The following is a 24,492-nucleotide window of genomic DNA, read 5'->3' on the forward strand; positions in this document are numbered from 1 at the left end:
CGCAATTCTGAAGGCGTGCCATGTTCTTCTACTGGGATTTTGTTGTCGTTCAAATATAAATCAGTTAATTTTCAAAAACGGGGTAGTATTCACTGCAGTAATGTGAATATATAGGTATGCTACGTGCTCTCATAAATACATAAATTACTGTTAGTGCCAACAGACCTATTGTTGAAACTGTAAGCTGCAAGTCATTTTACAAAATACAACATCTGAGTGGGAAAAAATACATACGAGTAAACTAAGGTGCTTTTTAGAACAGAAAATATCAAAGGAATGTGAAAAGTGAAAAAGTTCAACTTGATACTTGACTGTGATGTCTTTGGGCATAAGGGAATCCAAATGCACAAAGAAGAAATATCAACACTTTATGAATGTATTCATGGATGTCTGCCCAACTCTGTACTCCTATGAGCACATGAATGGAATGTTTCTCCTGGTTTCAAAGCATTCCAAGCCAAAAGAATGACCAGTTCAACAAATTTCATCCCGTTGGTTGAAGGTCTTCCTCAAAAAAACAATCAGCAAAATATCAAAATAGAATGATCTGCATTCCTCTCCCCGCTAGATTTCAGCTCTGCATTCTCAATTATTTTCAGATTAAATCATTATTCAAGTACCTCCTAACAGAGATATTTATTCAACTACAGATTAATCACATCTTCAGAACAAAGAGGTCTTTCAAATTTTGGCCCTCCTTTCATTCTTGCCTAAATGCAGTTAAGCCCAGCCCTGCTATGGAACGAAGCCATGCACTGCACCGCCAGCTGCCCAGTGCTGCTCCAAGCACCTTCTGGCCCAACTTGATGCTAAGAGCTAAGTGGCTCAAGACCCTCCTACTGAATGCAAACACTCATTTCTCCAAACCATATTCTGCTTAATTCTGAGGAATTAACATAGTGCAAACGTGCTTTATGTTGGAAGAACTCGCACCTCTCTGTGCATAGCAATGCAAAACTATACCGACAACAGCCCTCCTACCAGAGTAGGGTGCTAATACAGTGGGAGCCCACCCACAGCAAAACCAGGGGGCTGCATGTGAGCAGATGCAGGGCAGGCAGCCTCATAACTGAGCCCTAAGCACTTGCTGTCACTTCTATCCAAGTCAGTGGTAACAACAGCTTAACTCTCACGATTTACAAAGAAAATTACTGTCACACGAGGGAGTTACACGATAAGGCACAGGGACACCAGCCTGCCTCCTCATGTATTTTAAAACAGCATTTCCTGTGAAACATCATATACGAAGGTGAGTTTGACTGTAATTCAGGTGGGAAATCGAATTTTAAAAAGCCTGGCTGGATCCTGGTATTCTGATTTTGTTTGTATTGTAAAACGACATGTTTAAAGAACAGCTGTTAAAATGAAAAATGAATTAGGCTGGGGCCCAGAATCCACAGCATAAATCTGGCACAGGGAGGTTGGCCGTGCTGGGCCTAGGCCAGGAGATGCCATTTTTAACAGTTCTGATTCCTGCAGTTGCAACTTAGGATACACAAATTAATTCTTCTCCTGGAAGAAAGAAGGGCAGATCTCCCACACTGCTCGCAGTTCTGCATGCTAAGCAGCCTTTGCTTCTGGGATTGTATACACACGGGGTCACATTCACTGCACAACACCGAATTCTGCGAGCAAAATCACATTAAGGGAGATAATCTCTTTTTCTTTCAATTACACTTACGAGCAAGTGGACATAACAGTATATTTGTATTTGTAAATGTGAAGTCTGAAAGCAAGAGAAACTCCTGCATGGTCAATTCATTAGCTGTTCCTCCTGAGGATCTTTTCAAGGACTAAATCTCACCTAAGGCATACAGCATGTTTTTCATTTTTGCTTTTGCTTTTTTAAGTTGCTCAGAATCAAATTAAGTCAATGCCATTTAAATATGATGCCACACTTCCTGCTTTAGACATCAGAGTTGTCTGCAATCCAATTGTCTGTGCATCACAGCATGTATGCTGCAACCCAACCACAAAGCCTAGGAGACTCCAAAAAGGAAGCATCCAAAAGCACAAGCCATCACTGATTTAAGAAGTGGCAACAGACTAGAATAAAATATTCAGCTTTTAAAACATCCAGACCTAAAACATTCCAGAATATTTTGCAGTATCCTGTAAGTCCAGTCAGAAGTTTGAGTAAATGTGTATTTATATAGAATCACAGAATGGTTTGGGTTGGAAGGGACCTTAAGGGCCACCCAGTTCCAACCCCCTGCCATGGACTGGTTGCCCCCCACCAGCTCAGCTGCCCAGGGCCCATCCAACCTGGCCTTGGGCACCTCCAGGGATGGGGCACCCACAGCTTCTCTGGGCAGCAGTGCCAGGGCATCGCTGCCCTCTGAGTAAAGAATTTCCTCCTAACATCTAGCCTAAATCTCCCCTCCTTTAGTTTAAAGCCATTCCCCCTTGTCCTACCAATATTAGACTCTGTAAGAAAATCTTACCTAGCAATGGTGTGCAAAATTAACGGATGGATTGTCTTGCTCAAATAATAACAAGCCAGATGAGCATTAGCCACGGTGCAAATGAATTTCATGGCAGACTGAGCAGCAAAGCCCTCCCTGCCTGCTGTCTGCCCCGTCCCTACACGGGGTACCTGCAGGAATGCAGAAGTCCCAGTGACCATGACTAGAAATCTTGCCCTTCCTGGCAGGTTGGAAATACTTTTGCAGATCCCACCAGAAGGAGGGCAGAATGAAAGCAAGTCTCTCCCTGTCAAAACTTCTATGGGTTTGCTTTGTTGAATGTTACAGGATGCTTTGTGACCTATTGCAGGTACCAGTGCAGGGACAACAAGGAGCACCAAAAGGGGCTCCTGGGTTTAAAAGCAAAGCCAGCCTTGTGGCAAATGAAGGAAGGCATCAACCCTGCAGCAGGAGGAATGAGGCCAAGAGTCATGGCAGAAAGAATTGGTGCATTATAACCCTGGCAGTAAAGGTCTCTGGGGCAGCATCATCTGCTCTGTGCACCAGAATGAGGATTGCTCTGTCACTGATTCACCGAGGAGTGCAGCTCCTTCGTTAGCAGACTGCCTCTGTTTTCTGGGATACAGGGACACAGCGCCATGGAGCACGGTCAGATAAGAGCACACATACTGCTGCTTCCTTAGAGAAAGAACTGGGGACATTTTTGTAACTTCCCAGCTATTCGGTAGAGATATTCTTGTTTGTTTATCCAGCCTTCTATATTAAGACTCTGATATCAGAGGCAGAGAGGAAGAATATTACACCGATCCTGCTAAAGATGGACCTACCTGAGCCTTCTGGAGTGCTTTGCAGATTTTCTCTGGTCTACAGACAGTGGGTACCACAGGCACGTACTACTTGCTAGCTGGAGGGATCTGCCAACAGCAACTGCACCAGGGATGATGGGAAGTGATTAAATGGAATGCCTGGCCAAAGGAAGAATGGATTCCAGGAAAATCACTTCCAAAAATAGGGAGCAACATGAATATTTCAGAGAATGGATTGGAAGTGTATTTTAGGACAGTTTTCTTAGTTCCACTATTAGCAGAAAGAGCTTTTTGCCAACAAAAAAATTGAGCATTTTGATGCAGATTTTGTTCCCTGCTATGACACAGAGACAGAACAGATTTCTTCTTCCTGTTCGCTTTGTTTCACTTCTCACAACTTTCAATGGGCTGAAAATGGTTAACTAATGATACCAAAATCTGTATTTAAAATGTAATTCAGTTCTGTAATTATATTCCTTATGCATGGAGACAGAAATAAACTAGAGGAAGAACCCATTAGCCCTTTTGCATGTATAATTGAACACGTTTGATATTACTAGGTAACCTTTGTAAGTAACTGGCTTTGAGTTTATGCAAAGAAGCGAACACTTTGAATACATAAATAACAATAAGAGCAGATATTTTTTGATTTTGCATTCTGTTCTTTTCTTGTTTGTGTCTGTGAGATGCAGTCAGACGTCCCTGGCCTTATGTGGCCATCCACAGAAACATCACAAAGATCTGACTTTTGCATCATTTTGGTGCAGTAATGAATAAGAACTGACATCAGATATCAGTATTATTGGCCCAGCTAAATGGTAGCTGACATCAAACTGGACTGCTGAAGAGGTAAACAAAATTGAAATTTTGTTTTTGTTTAAAAACTGTCTGACATTATTTGTCCTTCAGTAAATCAATGGCAGAATGAGATAAATGCTCTTTGCATTTTGGCTTGAGGAGGTAAAATCGGGCAGTTGCTATCAAGCATATTTTTATAGTCTCGTAGGTTTTCCTAATACAACCTGTAACTTCAACATTTGTTTTGTTGTATGGAACCTTGGTAACCTCTGTAATGATTTCTTAACCTGTAAGCATCACACAAACACAATATAGCAGATAGATACAAACAGAGGAGCACAATAATCATACCCTTATCTCACCATGAGTGCATACGTATACACACATAAGGGAGCAAATTTTGTTCTAGTTTGAAATTGTAATGATCCAACCGAGCATCTATATTCTTTGTATTTCATTAGCATATGGTGATTTGCCAAGCTGGGAAAATGCTGTGCGAAGTATGTGCAAAAGTTTGATTTCCAGTGCTCTTTAAGCCATGCTTAGATTTTTCTATTATACAGTAGAAAAGGCTGGACAACATTCAAGAACAAGTCACCACTTCTTTGAGGAATCTATTAGATGAAGCTGCATTGCTTTCCCCTGTTCCCCCTTTTTTACCCCCGATTAAAATCTTGTACAAATACAAAAACACCAGTGGCTTGAATTTTCATCTTTGCTTGAGTTACACAGATACATATTAATAACCTCCATAATGGGCACGAGAGAAGATGGCCAGGGCTGATATAGATGTCCCCACTGCAGCCTCTGGATGCAGGACTGAAGCTCCTCCAGCACTTTCTGCCCATTCCTAGCCTGCATTTAGGCAGTCTTATGGAACCCATTAATTACATGGGGTCGTCTGAAATCATAGTCATAGGTCCTAGAATGGCCTGGGTTGAAAAGGACCACAACAATCATCTAGTTCCAACCCCCTGCTGTGTGCAGGGTCGCCAACCAGCAGACCAGGCTGCCCAGAGCCACATCCAGCCTGGCCTTGAATGCCTCCAGGGATGGGGCATCCACAGCCTCCTTGGGCAACCTGTTCCAGTGTGACATCACCCTCTGTGTGAAAATCCCTGTAATGTTCCAAAATCAGGGAAATTACCTCTACAGTGCAGTCTCAGTTGGGCATCTCTAAAGAGGGCATCTTTGGTTTCCCATGCAAGATACATTCATACATATAAGATACATACATCTTTTAGTGCACTCAGAGACTTTGAAGAGAAGTTGAACACCTACAGTGGCCTCTAAAAAATACATCCTTCCCACCACACATGCACGTTTCCACCAAAAAGCTTAGCTTCTAGTGAAAAAGAAATACCTGAAACAATTTTCTCTGTGTGAGAGTAAAAGCGACTGTAAAATTAAAGAAAGATACCATTTTCTACATCAATTCAAAAGCAACTGTGCGGATTTTGCTTCCATTTTCCCAAACTTTTGACAGGCACAGAAGCAGCCTGCCTTTTAATTCCTAATCCAATCTCAGCATCAGAAGGCAGAGCAGAGCATCCGTTCGAGCAGAGGCACTCAAGCAGAGCTCGTGCCCAACTGTTAACTACAGTTTGCAGATGTATGGTATAGTAAATAACTTACATTTCAGGCAGTTTAATGAGAATTTGTTCAATCTCTATAATGGCATTATTCATTTTTACTTTTTCCTCATACAGTATTCTCCTAAAATATCCCTCTGTTTTTGGATACTCTGCCTGGATAGCTCTCTGATCTAACTGGAAAATGTGCTCTTTGTTCCTGCATTCTGTGTACAGCACACTGTGTAATGAGCATTTCACGGTCCTTCAGAACTCCTTTGGCACACAGCAGCCTCAGCCACAGCTATCACAAGCCCACTGAAGTGACTTAGAAGCCTACTTAAACAGACTTATATCCCAGTAAGGACGTGAAGCTTCAGGCTGTTTCACCATTACAGCACTACACCTAAAGAATCCCACCCCGCAGAGAGGACTTCTAACACAGCACGGGAGCTGCTTTGGGTCCTGTGCTGCTAAGATATTAAACAAACAAACAAACAATACCCAGGCAGCATTCTGCCAGAAGTCAGCCTTCAATTTTGCCATTCCAGGCTTAAGAAATAAGATTTTTCCAACAAATCCTTGCCTGACTGCAAAGCTTTGGCCAGGTCTATCTAGGGGATTTTCTGCTAACCACTCTGGAAGTGATGCTGCACCTTTGTTTCAATGCTTCATGGTCAATCTCCAAAATCTTTTTGATAAAAGTACGGTTAAGAATGTTAGTGTTTCAATAAAAGCTTTTACCCTCAAAAACCATGCATGTTTTAACAAAAACTTTGTCACCCAAGGGCCTTATTCAGCTTACTTAGGGTGGAATATTTTCATTTTCTTGGTGGGCAACCGAGAGAGGAGAAGAAAACAGTTCCTTGGTGCTTCATGAGGTTGAAATACAGAACATTCTTTGCCAGCCAACCAGTGTCACAACTGTAAGTTGTGCAACTCAGGACCAATCACTCAGTCTTTTCAGTAGTTTTTCTGTATATACGGGGTTAATTTGTGTAACTGCAATTACAGCTCCTGAAATTATATTCCTCACTCAATTTAATGAATGCAGCTCCGGATGTTTCCATTTTTACTAATTCAATCATTGAGAATGTCAACCAATGACTTTAGTCTAGAGTTTAATGCCAACTATAATATTCTTTACCAAAATAACATGCTTAGCTGGAAGATTATCAGCACACACCCTTCCAGCTTCCTGCTAATCATTACAAGCCACATTAAAGCACGAGGCTCTTTGTAAATACTCAGGTTAGAGACAGTGCTATATTACTGCCAGGCACAATGAAGCTTTCCCTCACAATTCCTAGTGTTAAATACTATTCTTACTATACTATCATGTTTCAAAATACTGAGAGGCAGGCCGTGCCTGTCAAACATACATACATGTGGCAGAAAAGCAATTAAGACACCTTGGGAATCCCTATTTACCTCCTTGAAATAAGTTTATCTCACACTTGGTGCTGCATCTACCCCTAGGGTTTGCTTGAAAAACACATATGGTTGCCATAAGTGGATGGTACAGCACAAGTGGATACTGCACAAGAGAATATTCAGGATCTCCTCCAGCTGAAAACTGGTACCTTGCTATGCTTGTAATAAAACACTAGCAGTGAGAGCACAGGGAAAAGGAATGCTGATGAGGTGCTTTTCAGGAAAGATGACAAAAAAGCCAGTTCCTTAGAGAGAAGAGTTCAAGTGGTGGCAGAAAGCAGCATATGCTTCATCATTTCCACACTGGTTTTAAGAGCAGTATGGGCAAGAGAGCCAGAGGAGCTATAAACTGCAAATGCCTTGCTTTCTGAATATTTCAGATGACTTCTAAGAAACATTCCTGAAAAAACAACTCACCTTACAAAGTTTGTAGGCATTTTGATCACAGCCTGTCACCAATCCCACCCAAAACAACCCACTTTTGACAACAAGTATAAAATTAACCATTCAAGAAAAAAAACCAACAGCAAACTTCATTTAAGTAAAGTAACTAAATGACAATGACAAACAAGAATGGCTTGGATTATGCAGTGATGAAAGGAACATAGAGCTAGGCACAAGGAAGAGCAGCTTCATTTAGCAGTCTCTGGGACTCTGCCCTGGCTGGGAGGTGTGTGCTGCAACAAAGTGCTACAGAAGTTGAGTTTAGCTGCAGGGCTATCTTCTTCAGCATAGTATGCAGTATTATTTACCAGAGTAAGGAATGTGGTGATAACAATTTAAAATAAATAAATAAATAAACATCAGTGCACAAACTTACCTCCAGGCTGAATGTAGCATGATTGCAGGAGTGCAGGTGACCATAGAACGTACAAACACGGAGACCCTAAGAATTCAACATAAAGAAAGCAAATAAGTTATAGTGCTATCAATTAGTCTACATTCTCATAAATGCAAAGACATTGATTTTATGGCTGGGTGCAACAGAAGGCATTCTGCGTGCTAAAAACAGAGTCCAGTTGCTAGAAGAGCAATACATTTCTCACAATTAATAAGGATTTATCTATCTCCTTACTTCATGTAATTGCTTCCAGAAAAGGTGCATTCAAATATCATGAAAAAAAATTACATCTACCAAGCAGGAGGGTTTGAATTAGAAAGCGTAATCACTGCTTCCAAAAGACTGAGCCCTGCTCTTAGGCTGTGATTCAGTACGTGTTTCTTGATACTCCACACACACCATTAAAGTCTTCCTTAAGGAATCACAAGCATGAAATCAAAATTAATTATCTTTTGTCATCTTCCACATTAGGCTGTAAGTGACCTACATACTGCAGGAACATATGTCAGATGTCATCACTGATACCTGACTTGTTCTCCCAATGCAGCAGGCATCCAACCACAATATCTCATGCTAAAAAGAAGTCTTTGTGACAGAGATAGCAAAATGGTGCACTTCTGGTTTAAAATATCACTGGTTTAATGGGTAACAGCAACAAAAATACCATCAGAAGCGAAACCCAACAACCAAAACAAAGCTACAAACACCAAACAAAAATCAAACCGCACTCCTACTGTATTTGAAGACTCTTTTTCATTGAGAAAGCCTCCTTCGTGTTTATGAACATGTTTAACCAGTATATTCTTACTGTTTGCAGCAAGCCCTTCCATGAAAGGAAGTAATGAGATTTCAGTGCCACGTAATTCTAGAGGGACACAACCTAGTAATATCCTGTAGTTCACATTACAGCTGGAGGAATTCAGTCGACAAAACTATAGTTAAAAGGTATTTGATGGCTGCTGTAAATGTATCAGCACTAAGAGCAAAGAGGGAAAAGAGTTAGTGAAGGTGGAGAGCAGCACGGACACGGGAGCACAAAGGTAGTCATTACCTGCAGATAAACTACACTTGGAAATTGGAAGGCAGCTGTACAACAGTGAGATAGGAAAACTCTCCTCAACCTCAAGTACTGGGAGAAGAAAACTTCATTGACTGTAAGCAGGAGCTTGACAAGTCTGGAATTGAATGACCTCCTGCACGTGGCCAAAAGTTGGAGGTCAAGGTGACTCTTGCCAGTTGCATTTATATGGCATTGGGATAAAGCACAGTACCAAAACCTTCATTCAAGGCCAGGCTGGATGTGGCTCTGGGCAGCCTGGTCTGGTGGTTGGTGACCTTGCACAGAGCAGGGGGTTGGAACTAGATGGGCCTTGTGGTCCTTTGCAATCCAGGCCATTCTGTAATTCAATAAAAACAGCAGGCGGCAGGCTACTCCCCCATTTTGTATGTTTCCATGTTTTTCACTTCCATTTCTTAACTAGTCTCCTCTTCAAGGCCACATCCACTGGTGAGATCAAGCCAGGAGATCAGTGTTATCCTCATGCACATCTCACAACAGAAACTAACAAAGAACAAGACAACAAGAAAGGCTCTGGACTGCTGAAGCAACCCAGTACCTTCAAAAGAGCAAGCACATCAACTTCCAGCACAAAAAGGTTGTCAGAGTGCAATTCTTTGATTCTTCACAGTTTTTGACAGAATTACAGGTCAAAAAACCCCTAACAGAACCCCCAGGGTCGCTTATTTAAGAGGCTTTAAATAATAAAACCAAGCCAAATTATCCTGATAAAAAGAAAATTTGAATAATTACTACCCAATTATAAATTCACTGCTGGAATGGAAATGTGATCGCACAAAATTCCCAAGATACTACAGATAAATTAAACTTGATAAAGTTAACACAATTGGAGACAACTATAATGAAGCACACGTGGAGAAGGAAAGCAAGAGCAAATTTCCAGTAGATAAAATCAGCAGCAATATCAATGCACTCAGTCCACAGTAACAGCCCAAACATCAGCACGTGTTTTGTGTGTAAAAAGTAATGCCTGTACAATAAGTGTGTTGCTCAGCAGGGCACAGTATTTATCGTCAGACACTCTAAAATACCAATATACGCACAGTAGCCTTTCCACGAGGACAGAAAAGCATGCCATCACAAAAAAAAGAGATGAAAAAGCACATGGATGCTGTGCCACACAATGAATGGGAACTTCTTGTTTTCCCTTCCGTCAGTCAACTCAGTCCGAAAGGAGTTTTAATAATAGTAATAATAATAACAAAAGCTACACAAAGGGAACAGTTCTGTAAAGTGTTTTTTCAATGCTATTGCTGAAACTTAATTTCCAAAGCACCACTTTACTTTTATTGGAGGCACAGCTAGTGTCTCCTTTACCAACACCTGGAAATCTGAGTCTCCCCCTGCTTACCATTGAACTGCACTTCTTCCAGGTTCAAGACTCGCCTAGGAAACACATTGTGAAGCAAAGAGCAAAGGAAAAAGGAGGAGCTAGTCTTAATATTTATACTGGGGAGGTGGTGCCAGTTAGGGAGAATGGCATTCCATTGCAGCTACCTTCGAGTCTTATGGGACCATTACCCCTGAGAGCAGGAGAAATGCCAAAATGTTGGAGCAGGTCTCTGCAGCTGCACAAGGACTCATTTTGCCCACATTTAACCTCCAATGTCTATCCAGTCTCCTTGAATCTGACACCCGAGCTGTTGTAAAGGGCAGTAAATTATGGAGAATGCATTATTATTAACTGAGTCATCGGGTCTTGATTGAAATATTAATGGAAGAAATCTCCGTTCTATTCACTCCTTAAGCTACTGCCCAATTACATTAATAACCATACATTCTTCCTCTGCAGAAAATACAGAGATAATAGCAACATTCAAAGAAAACAAAATATGAAGGGTTCTGCATTTTTTTTTAGATGACTATTCAGCCATGCACAAACACGTGTAATTTTCCATTTTGAAACCCAGAAATTAACATTAGAATCAGCAGTTAGAAATACCATGGCATTATTTTGTGCAGCACGTCAACCTCTCGGCTTCCACTGAACACGGATATTAATTGTCTTGCCTTGGATGGAGTGATCTAAGGGACTTCAGATAGAGAACAAAAACATTTCTATTTTTTCAATGCGGTCCAGCATTGTACCAAAAAAGCAGACTGACCTTTGGCATCGTGGATCTGTGAGCAGTAATCCTGCGGCCAAAGTGATTAAGCAAGGAACCTAAATTCAAATGATTTTTTGTTCTTACTTTCAAAGGATAAAAGCCTAAGAATTCTGAATCAATAGAGAAATTCTGCTTCAAATCCACCCTCCTGTGTCCATACAAATACACAAATAGTAGGGCAAGACAACAGAGGCAGGAGACAATTACAATTTATATTCCGCAACTTGTTTGCATCTGCAGAATTAAGGTGAACCATTAACTCATCCAATGCAACAGTTTACTACTCCTATACTTATTTTACCATATATACTTACTTTATTTATACTTAGTTTAACAAAGCAAGCAACCAACCACAAAACTTAACAAACCATACGTTAAGAACTTTGGGAGAAAACAAAACTCACCCCAAACCTGTTGAGCATTACTGAAGAACTGCTTGTGTTTTTTAAACTCTGCTGTTTTCTTGGATTTTGAATGCTTTACTAGATGTGAAAATCTGACAAGAAAAAACTTACTTTGCAAAAATCACGATAACAAATCCATTAGATTAAACAGAGTATAATGCAATACATTAAAGAGGTAATTATTAGCTTGATATGATACAAGCTTTTAGAAAAGAACATCTGAGCATGTGGTTTATCTAGATAGTGCTCAGATGAAAGACTTATTTGTAATTCTTTGGTTCAGTTAGAAGTTAAAGAAATATTTTCATTAGACAGACTTAACTTACAAAGTGTTCAAACCATGAGGACCTGAACAGTAGAACTGGTCACCACACATTCTTCACCACAAAAAAATCCAACTAAGCAGTTTCTCAAGAAAGGTATTAATCCATAGGGGGAGAGGGTGAATGGAACAACAACGCCTTGAATTAAACTTCTCATCTTATATAGCTAAAAGTTGTTTAGGAAGTCAAACAATGTGAAGCTTAGGAAGCTCATTCCACAAGACCTAAGCATACCACATGCTCTGGCTATTGACTCATCAGGGAAGGTTCTCTCAGTCTCTCTTGCTGAATATAGCCAAGGACCTCCATTTTACACTTCACCGTAAAATGAAAAGGATGAATCCTAGTTCATTCCTTGCCCTTTTCATGCGTGGTCTGTCTACACAGTCTTTGCACAGATCGGTGCCTGGTTTACCTACACTTTGTGTCAGTGAGGCACCAGCAGGCTCTCCAGTGAATGCATGATGTCCTCAGTAGAAATAAGAATTCTGAAGGCATTCCATGCTTTGTAGGGGATTTTTCTGCATTGTTGCCTTGAAGTAGGTGTGCTGAGAACTCTAGAAAGGATTTGGATCTCCTTATTAGAACATAACCTATTGCAAGTTTAATTTCTAAGGAGAGAAAACTCATCAGAAGTTTACTTTCCAAGGAGAGAAAATTGAAGAAAAGAGTCCAAAACCATCTGCCCCCTCCACTTGCACACAATGGCTTATTTCTGTCAGTCCCTTTATCTCACTCAGCACTGCCATGGCTGACTTCAGCACTCTCCTGCACTCTGTGACGTCCATGTGTGTGCCCCTGCCAGCAGCGAGCTCTGCTCTCCTCTCCATCTGCCCCATCCTGCCCTACCTGGAGTGCAATGTAAAAAGGTATCATCCACCCTCAGCACTTCTGCCAAGGACTTCTAGGAGCACGTGGCACACGGTATGTGTACAGTAAGCAGTGAACAAACAAGCAGAGCAATTTTACCAGCTGTCACTGCAGGTTTTACTCTATTACCTCAAACGCGGGACCTTCAGCACAAGGTTTGCTTCTGTTCTCCCAGCTCAAAATAGAGCCTAGGGGGGGAAATCATGCAGAGAAGACTCTTTCTTGATGTCAGAGTAAGGGAAAAGCCAGTGGATTACTCAGACATCCTGTAATCCAGTATGTGAGGGAAAAAAATTAACCTGCAACTACAATTTGTGTGCTTTACTACAGAAGGATTTGCAGGTGCAGGTGTGCACATCGAAGTCTAAATACTTCAGCTGCAGAGCTACTTGCTATTCTTATGCTGATCTCCCTCTCTCACAGACAGCCCCACTTTTTTTCCCCCCCCAGTAATTCAGTATATCTTCCTAAAGAAACACAAGAGAATTTTGAATCTCTTTAAAATGCATGCACTTACAGAACAGCTTTCATTTGGGGAATCATAAAAACATGAGAAAACTGCTTGGTAACACTCCAGGAGCTCAGCCAGCTAACCCTAATGCTGGGCTCTTCCTCACAGTGCATCTTCCCTCTTCTTCTGTTAGCAATACTGGCTGTTAAAATACAGAAAAAGTAAATCTTTTTGAGAGGCTCCTGAATTCTCACATTTCTGCATCCCATCTTTCACCTGAATGCAGTCTGAATGCGTCCTCTGCACCAAGCATGCAGCCATATTAATTCTGCTTAATTGGAAAGAAAAGCATGTTTCTAGGCCAAGACCTTGTATGCTAAACCTGTTCAAAGGGAACCTTTAAGACTTTTCCCTAAAAACACTAGAAACAGGGGCTTATAGTGGAAATGCTGACAGGTGGGATTCTTGCCAGCATAACATAACCTGACTCTAAGATAAATGTTTCATGAATTAAAAAAGTTGAAAAAGGCTTCTCTGTTCAGCTTTGTTCTTGAGATGAAAGCGAATTATCTTTTTGTCTTCTACTGACACTTGCATTTTTGTTCTGCACTCTGCCGAAACCCGTAACCACAGGCAGTATTTAAATAGACATGGCCATGTGGGATTCTCTCCTCACTGAACTCCTGCAGGAGAAGTTCACCTTCTAACTATAGAAGGAAGGAAAAAGGTTTCCTAGCAAGGAGATGCTCTCCTGTACCTGCTTCTGTGAAGAGAGAAAAGCCATCTCTGCTTAGAGAGACCACAAGTGGGCAAGGCTCCACTGCACAGTCATGACAGCATCCAGAGATGGAGAAGGAGAAAGCTCTTTCCTGGCCCCATTATTCCCTTAGAAGAAAATAAATAGGGGAAAAAAAGAAAAAAAAAAACTGAAAGGTATTGAAATTCTTTCACTAAAAGCAGACCTGTATATTATTTCCCAAGTTGATATTGGCAGGTGGCTTCAGTCACAGAAGCTGCAGCATCTTAATAAGGATTCATAAGGCAGGTGGCCATACATCACACTGTCACCTCCAGAAGAGCCAAATTCGGTGATGGCATTGCACCTGCCCAGCATCACTGCAGGAGCAGCGGTGGCCAGGGGTGTCCTGAACACTGACATTCACAAACTGCTGATTTCACAGAGCAGGACAAGGCCTTTGTCCTTGCCACAACTACTAGATTCATTTTTTTTTCCTTAACTATATTTTACATGAAATTAACTCTGTATTCCAATACCTCAGAAAACAGCAAATGTTTTCAGGAGAGTAACACGGGAATGTCAGAAACCCAGCAGGACTGTCTCATACTAAATATTATGAGCTCTGCTGTTTTAACCTAAAAAAGGATCAAAAAGATGAATTGTAAACTGGCAGAAGGTGATGGTGGAACGTAACTAGTTAAGTTCAGAGTGCAGTGAAAGCACAGAAAAGAAATATAAAAGAACTTTTTGCTGGCTGTGAAAATGAAATGACATGAAAGGAGAACAGTGAATATATAAGTTAATTTATATATAAGAAACAGAGAGTGGGCTACATGGGAAACCTTTCTTGCTTCTCAGTTATAAAGGCAGAGGGCTTGAAATTTAGGTTTCCTGCTTAGCAAGATTTCATTTGTCCTCTGTTCAGAAGTAAGCGCTGTCTGGGCTGCAGGAGGGCTACAGAGAGGCTGGAAGTTGTCCATGCACATACAGCTGAGGACAGCTTTGCACAGCTCCTGCACCAGAACCCAGCTCTCCTATGGCTGACTGCAGTGTCCCAGTTCAAGAACTGGTTCTTCACCTGGTCCTCCTATTTGCTGCTGAAAAACACTGTACACAACAGCCATCAAAGAGAGCAATACAAGACACTATTTTCTGATCTTATCTGAGGATGAAACGTTGAGCATCTGTGTGAAGGACTTTAGGGCTCTCATTTTGGTCCAAGTGCCAAACTGCTGCCCGATGTGACTTCACACCAGAGCATCGGTTATTTTTTCACACAAAAGAAAAAAAAAACTGAGTGTTTTTAACTGAAAAAGACAGCACAGAAGAAAAAGCAAGTACATACGCAACCGAGGTTATTAAGTAAGATAAATGAGGTGGTCCCAAAAACAGAGAAGGAAAAGCAAGGCTGCAGAAGATATTCATATCACAGTCAGTGTAAATCCAGACTGAGTCAACAGGATCAAAGTTATCACTTGTCTAAGTCACTTGGAGAGCAATTATTTTCACTGATACAAAGGAATTTGTAAACTACTTGCATTCATACTGCAGATTTTCTTCTGGCACTCATTACGCATCAAACACAACTCAACCAAACTTAACTCAGAGAAAAACACCAAAACAAGAAACAGAGAAAAGGGCAAATTTAACAGAACATGTCTACAGTGCTTCTTCAGTAAGCTGCAATTGCTGAATAGTACTCTGCAAGTCAGGCTTTTCTCTGACCTCCATGTTTTCCACTCATGGACCGAACGGGGTAGATTAGCTCGCAAATGTAGGCGCCTCTGCAAAGCAACTCAGATCTGAACAGAAAGGAAACAAACAGCCCTTTCTCACCACGATGCAGTTCCCAACTGCTGCCACCTCGGGAACAACAGCACTGCTGACCTGAGAGACAGATGCCAGAGCAGAGAACCAACTGAGGAAGTTATTCACTGGAAAAATAACTCATTGAAATGATATAAAGGTTTTGTTTTGGAAAGCCAAATTTTGACTCAAACTTGTAAGCTTCATGTCATTGTGGGCCTTTCATGATTTCAATCTCCCCTTGAGGTGAAATACAGATATGACACAAAAAGGCATCATACTTTCTGCCATTGTCTCACACTATCAAGATGAATTATCAAGATGAAAGTTCTGGGCCCTGCTGCAGTAAGTGACAAAACTGTTTTTGGTGTGAACACCAGCACTTGGCAATGCCTTTTCTAGATAAAAGGTTTCCCCAGCGACAGTGTTTCGCTGTATATGAAATGACCTACACCAACAAATACGTTTATGCTCAGCCTGTAAATGTGCACATACACACATCCTTCTGACTCCCATCACAAAGAGCAGTCCCACTAAAGCACATCGCTGTGTCTCAGTATAAGCATTACCAGTACTGCTCCTGTACCATAGCACTGCTCCCACTGGAAACCTGCATTCAATCTTGAGGGAGAGGAATTAGGCAAACCACTGATTTTGCAAGTCCCACTGTTCAATACAGCCCATTAATCCTTCAACAGAAGAATTATTTTAAGACTAAGTTTTACTATTAAAAATACATTCAATTGGTTTAGCATTGCTAAGCCTACTAACGTTTCCTAATGAACTTAATAACTTATACAATACAAATAGATGCTTTTTTTAATACAAGAGCTGGTGACTGAAAGTACAAGGATGACAGAGCATGCAACCACTTCTGTCACCTTTAAAGAGTCATGTGCAGAGGGCTGAAGGCAGAAAATCTTTACTTGGAATATGCTGTGACAAAGCTGATGTCAAAATAAGTTATAAATGAATGCCTCGCTTGATATAACCTTCATGTACAAGAAGAGGGAGAGACAAATATTAAAATGTGGGGGAAAAAAATAAAAAGAAATCCAAACTAGTAGGAACACTTTTCCCAGAATGTTTTTTGTCTGGTGCTAAAAGGTCTACTGGGGAGATAAAACGAAGAACATTGAACATCTGATAAACAAAAGCTCCTTATCTGGTTTAGCAGTGTTTTCCCAAGATGCTCATGTTGTGGTAAAAGACAGCAGATAGGCAAAGTTACACACCTGGGAGTCTTTCCAAAGATATCTTCTGAAATTACAGTATGATTACATGTTAAATTCAAGTTCTTACAGAGTTCAACCTATTGCAGCCCAGGGATGATATCTGAGACCACAAGTATCGTGACACAGCTTAACACTCTATAAATGATAGATCCATTATTTAGCAGCTCAGGACACTGCAAGCTTCGTTTTCCACTGACAAAAATCTCCCCACAGAACATATTTCCCAGAATTTTTGCCCCAGAAGGGCTGTGAGGGGGGTCCCTGTCTCAGAAAAATATATATATAAATATACATGCAGCCAACAGGTTTGCATGTATGCAACCTGAGAGCAGTACCAGGGATGGAGCCCCAGACAAAAGGATTGCAGCCTTCGGTTTTTGTGAGTTATTAAAGGCAGTCTGCTCTGTAATTGTCGGTGAAATAATCTCATTGACACATACAAGTTAGGAAATAGAGGTCTCATTAACAAAGCCTCTCGCCTTTATTAGATCATATAAATAACCACGAGAGCCTGCAAAAGATCGATTACAGCCTTTAAACGTTTACAGAATCAGTGTTTAATTAAGACCATTTTAATATGCAAATCAAGCCTAATTATCATCATTTGTTAATGTTAGTCTGCCTGGGCTCTAAACAGCTTCAGCTACAAATATAGTAACAGTATCATATTTTTCCTGCTTTTTTTTTTTTTTTATTCCTAGGAGGAACAGCAGAGGAAACAATCGAGTTGTGCCACCAGCACACACGAAAGCTTTCAAAGCAGCCCTTCCATTTACCATTTGGAGATGAAGGTCAAAAAAGCACTCAGCGTAGCATAATATCTAGCTGAAATGATACGCTTTTCTTCATCTACTATTTTTCAGAGTGCTTTAATTAATGCATTTTCCTTCAAAGTATATAACCCCTCCGGGATCTTCTTTTGATGAAAATCTGCCCTTGTTCAGCACAGTGATTGAACAGATCAGTTTGTAACACATTGCCAGTCTGATACTGGGAGCTGATATCTGCCAGGAGCTGATACTGGGACTTCTTGTCTTCCTGTCTCCCACTCTATGGGAATGGCAGCTCTCCTGCACGGAGAAGCCACAGCATTATAGCAAAGCCCCTGGAAATTCCAGACTGAAGCAAACAAGAGAACACAGCCTCCAGCAGTGCAATGGGAGGAGCGGTGGGGAGGAATACAAAGCAGCACGGGAGAAAACAAGAGGCTGTGTTTTGGTTTAAAGACTCAAAGCACCCATGAATGCTCTTGGGAAGCAGTGGCAGAGGGACAGCTACAATACAGCCCTTGAAAGAGTAATTTCCCAACACAGCTGCTCTCCTGTGAAGCTGTGAAGCCTTGTGCTGGCTGAGGATAGAAGAAAAGCTTCCTGCTTCTACTTTACTGTGGCATATTAGGTATTTCTAAGTAAATGAAGTCCTAAGAAAGAAAAACAACAACCCAAGGGATGTGTAGTTACAACAGGTAATGAGTCTTTCAGAACAAAAAAAATATAAAGGAAACTTCACACACAACTTGAAATACTCCCACTTCAAATGGGATTGAAGTGGCTTTCACCTGATGCCCCGACCACCCTGTGGATGGAAGGACTTCATAGAGAAAGTTGCATTTGGAGCACAGCCACAACAATCTGAGCTAACCACCCACAAACGAGAGAGCACCAACAAAGCTTAGATATCTGAAGATCATTGGTAACTGTAATGATAGGTGGTAGCATTTTCCAGCTTAGCTTTCATTAGACAAAATGGTCAGGGTCTTCAAAGAGCCTATGCAAGCTTGAATTTCAGTGGCACTTTGTAAAACAGGTGAAAGAAGGGTATCTTCAGGAGAACTCTGCAAACCCAAGAGCAGGAAAGGCTGGAAATAGCACAACCTGTGATGGTGGCTGATGAGGCGTAGAGGGGTTGACACTGTGCCAACCCAGCAGCACAAGAAACTGCCTACTTCTGCAAGTCCAGCCTACAGAATGAACACTCACGCTGTCCATGGATATCATTTCATGTTCTCATTGTACACTCTCATTTTGTATACAAATGCCCATTTATTTTTGTATCCTGCTGAAACTTTGGCCCCAAAATCTTGCCGGCAGCTCCAGTGATGGAAAGTTAACATCTCCAAACTCGCTTCTATCTCTGAGTGCTGCCCATGTATACTCAGGAAGATGAAAGAGTACCTGAGTCAAACACAAATCTGATAACATCCTAGGATACGGAGAGATATCTCAGAGAGTGGATATTACTGTCAAAAACCAGAGAGTTTTAAAAATTAATTTGGAAAAAGAATTATCTGCAGTAGACACGCACATCAACAATCCTGTCCCATAACAACATTCAGGCACCTACCAAATTAAATGCCACTTCTTACAGAGCGATCCTCTCAGCGTTCAATCATCGAGGGGCCAAGATGCAAGAAGATTGCTATGAGAACAGCCATGAATAAAAGCTCCTACTTAAACAGCACTTTGTGCTGCCGAAGCCTTACTCTCCAATGAGAATGGAACGAGCCCATTTCACAATGTGAAGGAAAGGAAGCGTGCTGGAATACAGGCCTGAAAAGCCACGGGAAGCATCCTGATGCTGCGTTCAAAAACCGCTAGGCAAAACTATGCTCCATTTCTCAGACACACTGAGCAATCCACATGACTCTCAGCTTATAATTGTTGCAGCTCAACATCTTCAAAAGCATGGTTTTGTTTAGTAATACAGAAATACAACTGAAAGTTTTCTTCTCAGAAGACATTGTCTTTTTTAAGATAGGCATCCTAGATGTTGTACTGAGGCACGTGGTTTAGTGGGGAAATATTGGTGGCGGGTGGACAGCTGGACTGGGTGATCTTGGAGGTCTTTTCCAAACTTGGTGATTATGTGATTCTAATAATATGTGGCCAAGCAGCCCCCGAGCTCCAAGACAGATGTGTATCCACCAAATAGGGTGGCAAAAGAAGCACAATGAGATATCACATTATGCACATTTTCTCTTCAGTGAACTGAACTGCAAATAAATGACTCAGAAAGCAGCGTGAAATGAGGACATATCACCAGTGGGGTTTTATAAATATTATTTGTTAGCAGAAGCAACTCTCCTAACACATATGACCTGTGACTAATTCGGGGGGGTCAGAATGACCTTTGCCCTCCCACTGTGTAGGGCACTATTCTTCTCTAAAGAAGTTCAGAGGTTAATGAATAAAGTGTCAGCAAAAAAGAAACGAGACTAAGCAAGAAAATGCTCGTTCTTGGGCTCTGCTATAAATAATGCTCTCATTAAAATTCTGCCTTGGAAGAAAGGCAAGTCCATTAGTCTAGGAGCTAATTTTTACTGGCTCCTTAGATGTATGCATATTAAAAATTCAGCTTTTATAATTGCCAGCCATCAACCACCTAGTCAGTGCTGTTCTTGGAGTTTTTAATTATTTACTTCATTTGCATAGACACTCCAATTTATGATCAACCATTTAGTTATCAAGGGACAGTTTTAGTAATTCCTCTTTTACATTTTATTTATTCCCTCTGTATCCCCAGCAGGAGCGCAGGGACGAGCTTCCCCCAGCACCCTTCTACACACGATGGAGCAATGCAGCTCCATGCTATTTGCTAAACGCCTTCATCCCACCTCAGAATGCTCTAAGGAGGATGCGAGGACAGTGCTCCTACCCCATATTTTGGCCTCCTCATCATTGGGTGCTGCAGGTCTTCTCCTAGCATATTGCTCTCAAACGAGGAAGGAAGAGCTCACAGCTGAGCACATGGTACTTGCATGCTGCCAGTGCTCTGACACTCTGCCCCAGACCTGTTCAGCTTTGGGTTTTCACTTTGGGACTGTTTTTTCTTCTCCTACAACTTAGTTGAGGATAGCATCACTCCTCCTCGCATCCAGCACCGCCATTCCTCATCATAAGCAAGTCCCGGCCTGCTCTGTTCATACTTCTGAGCAGACGTGGTGTGTCTGCCCAGCTCCTCAGATATGCAAAAAAGAAAAATATGGGAAGATGTAAGCTGGGAGAGCCACCAGCTCCCCTCAAACGCATGGCCTGGGCAGCTCGTGAACCCTTCACATGAACATCAGCACTGAAACTCAAAAAGCCTCCCAGTTTCTCATTCATCCTCAAAACTAACTAAATTATCAAACAAAAGATAGGTGTTGTTAGTCAACAGTAAGCTGCAGCCACAAGGGGAAGGACTGATTTGTAATCCCCGCTATCATTGCGCTCCTCCCCCGGTACCGTCTGTGCTGGCTTTCTGCAGACAGCAAATGTGATGGGAGTGGAGCAGCCTTGCCTAGTAGGAAGGGAATTGATTACCAATCCCTCTTTCTGCCCGGCAGAATTTCTTCGCTGCAATTCATACTTTTCAACGGGCTGGCTACAGACAGCCTCCAGATGGCTTTGAGGGAAAGCGAGGGCAATGACACTGGAGCTTACAAATCCATCATTATTATAGAGCCTTTTATTAGGTAGAAGCTTCCAAGCAGAAAAAAAATAACAAAAATATATAATACGTTCCAATTTTTGGTTTGCTGTTTCCTTCCCTTAAGCTCTTTTATGTCCCCCATTCCTCCTGACACCTCTTCTTTCTCTTCTTCCACTGCTTTTACTTCCAACTCTCTTGACACATATTTCATTTATATTTGATTCCGTCCTGCTATCATCTGTCTCTCTGCTAACCTACTCCATCCACAGTTACCTGATATGGAAGTAAAACATGATCTTTCTACTCCATGCTGTTGTCTCCTCTGTTTTCCACATCCAGATCCCTCCTCTCACAAACGGGGATGGTGACAGTGACAAAGAACGGAGCAAAGTCTACCCGATTTTTGTAGTCCTGAAGCTGTCCCATTTATCATTTTGATTCCTTTTACTCATGCCAGGATATCAGGTATAGTATTATAGGACCCACACAGTGTGCAGAGAAGGTAATAGAGAGCAAAGGAAGGTTGTAACCCTCCAGCCACAAAGCAAAGCATCCCAAGAAGCTCCCTGTATGTCAGGGCACAGCCACGCTGCTGAGCTGAAGCCATAGCTGCTGTATGTGATGTTTCGCATCAGTGCAGCAATTTTGTAAAGGGAGATCACGAGTGGAGCTCCAGACAGGCAGAAGAAGTGGGAAATGCTGCCATTTCAGAGACCAGCCCTTAACACCCAGCATGGTGGCCTGGTTTCATTCCCATCTCTGTTTTCTTCCATGTTTTAGCTCATGTCCTTTGCTAACAACCAGAACAAATGAGCTAAATACTAACAATACATTTATTGGAGAGAAATAAAGACTTTTTACACAATACACCTGATCAAGAAACAGACCAGTTTAAAAGCATCAACTGACATGCATTTGGTAAATATATTTCAGAAGCGTTTCCCACATGTGAAACACCCTCTGTGGATTCCCACATACAAGCACAAGCTGAAAGCACACCTGTGAGCTACGACACCACCTCTGTAAGGAAGAGCATGAGGCTGGGTTTGAGGCAGCTGTGCTCATGGTGTGACATAGCAAAGAAGTCAGAGAATCATTAAGATTGAAAAAGATCACTAGGATCACGTACCAACTGTCAACCCAGCCCCACTATATCCACTAGCCATACCCCTAAGTATCACATCTCCAGACTTCTGGAACACCTCCAGAAATGGTGCCACTTCCCTGGGCAGCCTGTTACAGTAACTCCCCACTCTTTCGGAGAAGAAATGGTTCCTAGTACCCAACCTGAACCTCTCCTGGCACAACCTAAAGGCCATTACCTCTCATCCTATCGCTGTTACCTGGGAGAAGAGGCTGATCCCCATCTCACTACAGCCTCTTCAACATTGTGTGCCTTCTCATCTCGCTCAAACTCTGGAGGAGCACAGTAAGACTTTGGAGGATCTGCTTTTTACTCAAGTGTATTCCATTTGGATATAACTCTGGCTGCACAGTGTTACACTGAAGTCAAGAAGTGGGAAAAAAAACAAAGTCAGCAAGACTCATTTTGCACAAAGAATTCAAACAGGGAAAAGATGCAAGTTTCCACTTCGGATGTTTTGACAGCACCAATTACTGTCATCATCCTTGGGATCCAGCCTTTCAGCATGAGAGCAGCCCATTGAGGGATGATAGAGGGATTCAGAAGAATCACCATTTTGGGACAAAATTCTCTTCGACCAGATTGTTTGCAAACAATGTCAAGAGATACTCTGTGTTTAGGTCTGTGGCAAGCCCTTAATCACTTTCATTATTTGGGAAGTTATATACAACCATAATTGCATTTACTCTATTGATTCAACTATTGGAAATCAAGCCATTTTGACAAAATATTTCTTCTTATTATGCTATTCCTGACAATTGAATACTGCTGAAAAATAAAAAGCAGGAAATTATTATAATACGTTCTTACTGAACAGAAGATTGTTCTAAATTGCTAAAGACAGAACCAATTTATCTAAGCAGAATTATTTAATAACACTATGGATAAGCATTATATAGTTAGGAAGGCAGAAACTATGGATAGAAGCTGCCACTCTTCCTCCGTTTTATTCTTAAAGAAAAGGAAGTCTGCTTTAAAAACAATAAAAAGATGATTTTTTTTTTTTCTAGCAGAAATACCATGTCCTCCTTCAAAAATCTCTCCTAATTTGTTAATGCTCAGAAAGCTTATATTATTAGACCATATTTGCAATCCATGCTACCTGTACCTGAAAGCTTGATCATTGCTTGTAAGCTTAGAAGGAGATTTATAGAAAAGGAAACAACTTTGGTTTTTCTCCTGGCAGTAAGCCACTGTTTTTCTGATTCTGTAATCTTCATGCCTCCATGTTAAGCAGATGTTTATTTAAATCATTTAAATATCTGTCTTTTCTGTTTTAGACACATTTAGTATTAAGGGATGCTCCCTGAGTAACAGCATACATTAAAAGTTAATTAAGAGGAAGTTAAAGGATAAGGAAAGTAATTACCTTTTCCATATCCTCAACAGACATTTATTTTACTTTGGCAGGTTAAAAATGAGAAAATTTGGAATAGAGGTATGGAAATTGGCAATACAGATTTTTAGGAAAAAGCTTTATTATCCGTTTCCTTACATGCTAATTAGAAAACACAATCCGATTGCTAACGTTGATTGGGACCAGCAGGTAACGCTTCATTGATCTGAGTCTTACATTACTGAACCTTTCAAATGTGCACACCTAAATCAAAGAGACGTCATCACCAAAATCAAGAAAGTGATTTTGATGATGATGCTATTCAGCATTACTAACTTATTTCGTTAGTTACTCTGCAGCATCCAATAATAACATCTTCAACATTTCAGGCTTAACTATTTACACTTGACTATTAATTAATGTTTCAGAGAGCAAATTACCACGAAAGAAGTCTATGCTGACACTCCCTGAAAGTGTTCAGAAAATGTTTAGATACTGTACTGAGGAACATGGTTTAGTGGAAAATACTGGTGGTAAGTGGATGGTTGGACTGGATTATCTTGGATGTCTTTTCCAATCTTGGTGATTCTATGATTCTATGCCTAGCATGGTTACCATCAGCATTAGAATGTAAATGGTGTGACTGCATGATAATTTCTGCTGAACAAAGAAGGAAAATATTAAAAAAAATAAGTCCACAATCACCTTGATT

General features: G+C 41.2%; 1 protein-coding gene across 1 annotated transcript in view; it reads right to left on the minus strand.

Annotated features, from left to right (window-relative positions):
- The window catches only part of SPAG16 (sperm associated antigen 16), a 351,197-nt gene that overhangs the window by 94,415 nt on the left and 232,290 nt on the right, over positions 1–24,492 (minus strand). Inside the window, exon 15 of the mRNA XM_031554276.1 lies at positions 7,856–7,921. Coding sequence (XP_031410136.1) covers positions 7,856–7,921 — 66 coding nt within the window. The remainder of the gene's footprint in view (positions 1–7,855; positions 7,922–24,492) is intronic.

The sequence above is a fragment of the Meleagris gallopavo genome, chromosome 7 (assembly GCF_000146605.3).
Source record: "Meleagris gallopavo isolate NT-WF06-2002-E0010 breed Aviagen turkey brand Nicholas breeding stock chromosome 7, Turkey_5.1, whole genome shotgun sequence".
In the NCBI taxonomy this organism is placed as follows: Eukaryota; Metazoa; Chordata; class Aves; order Galliformes; family Phasianidae; genus Meleagris; species Meleagris gallopavo.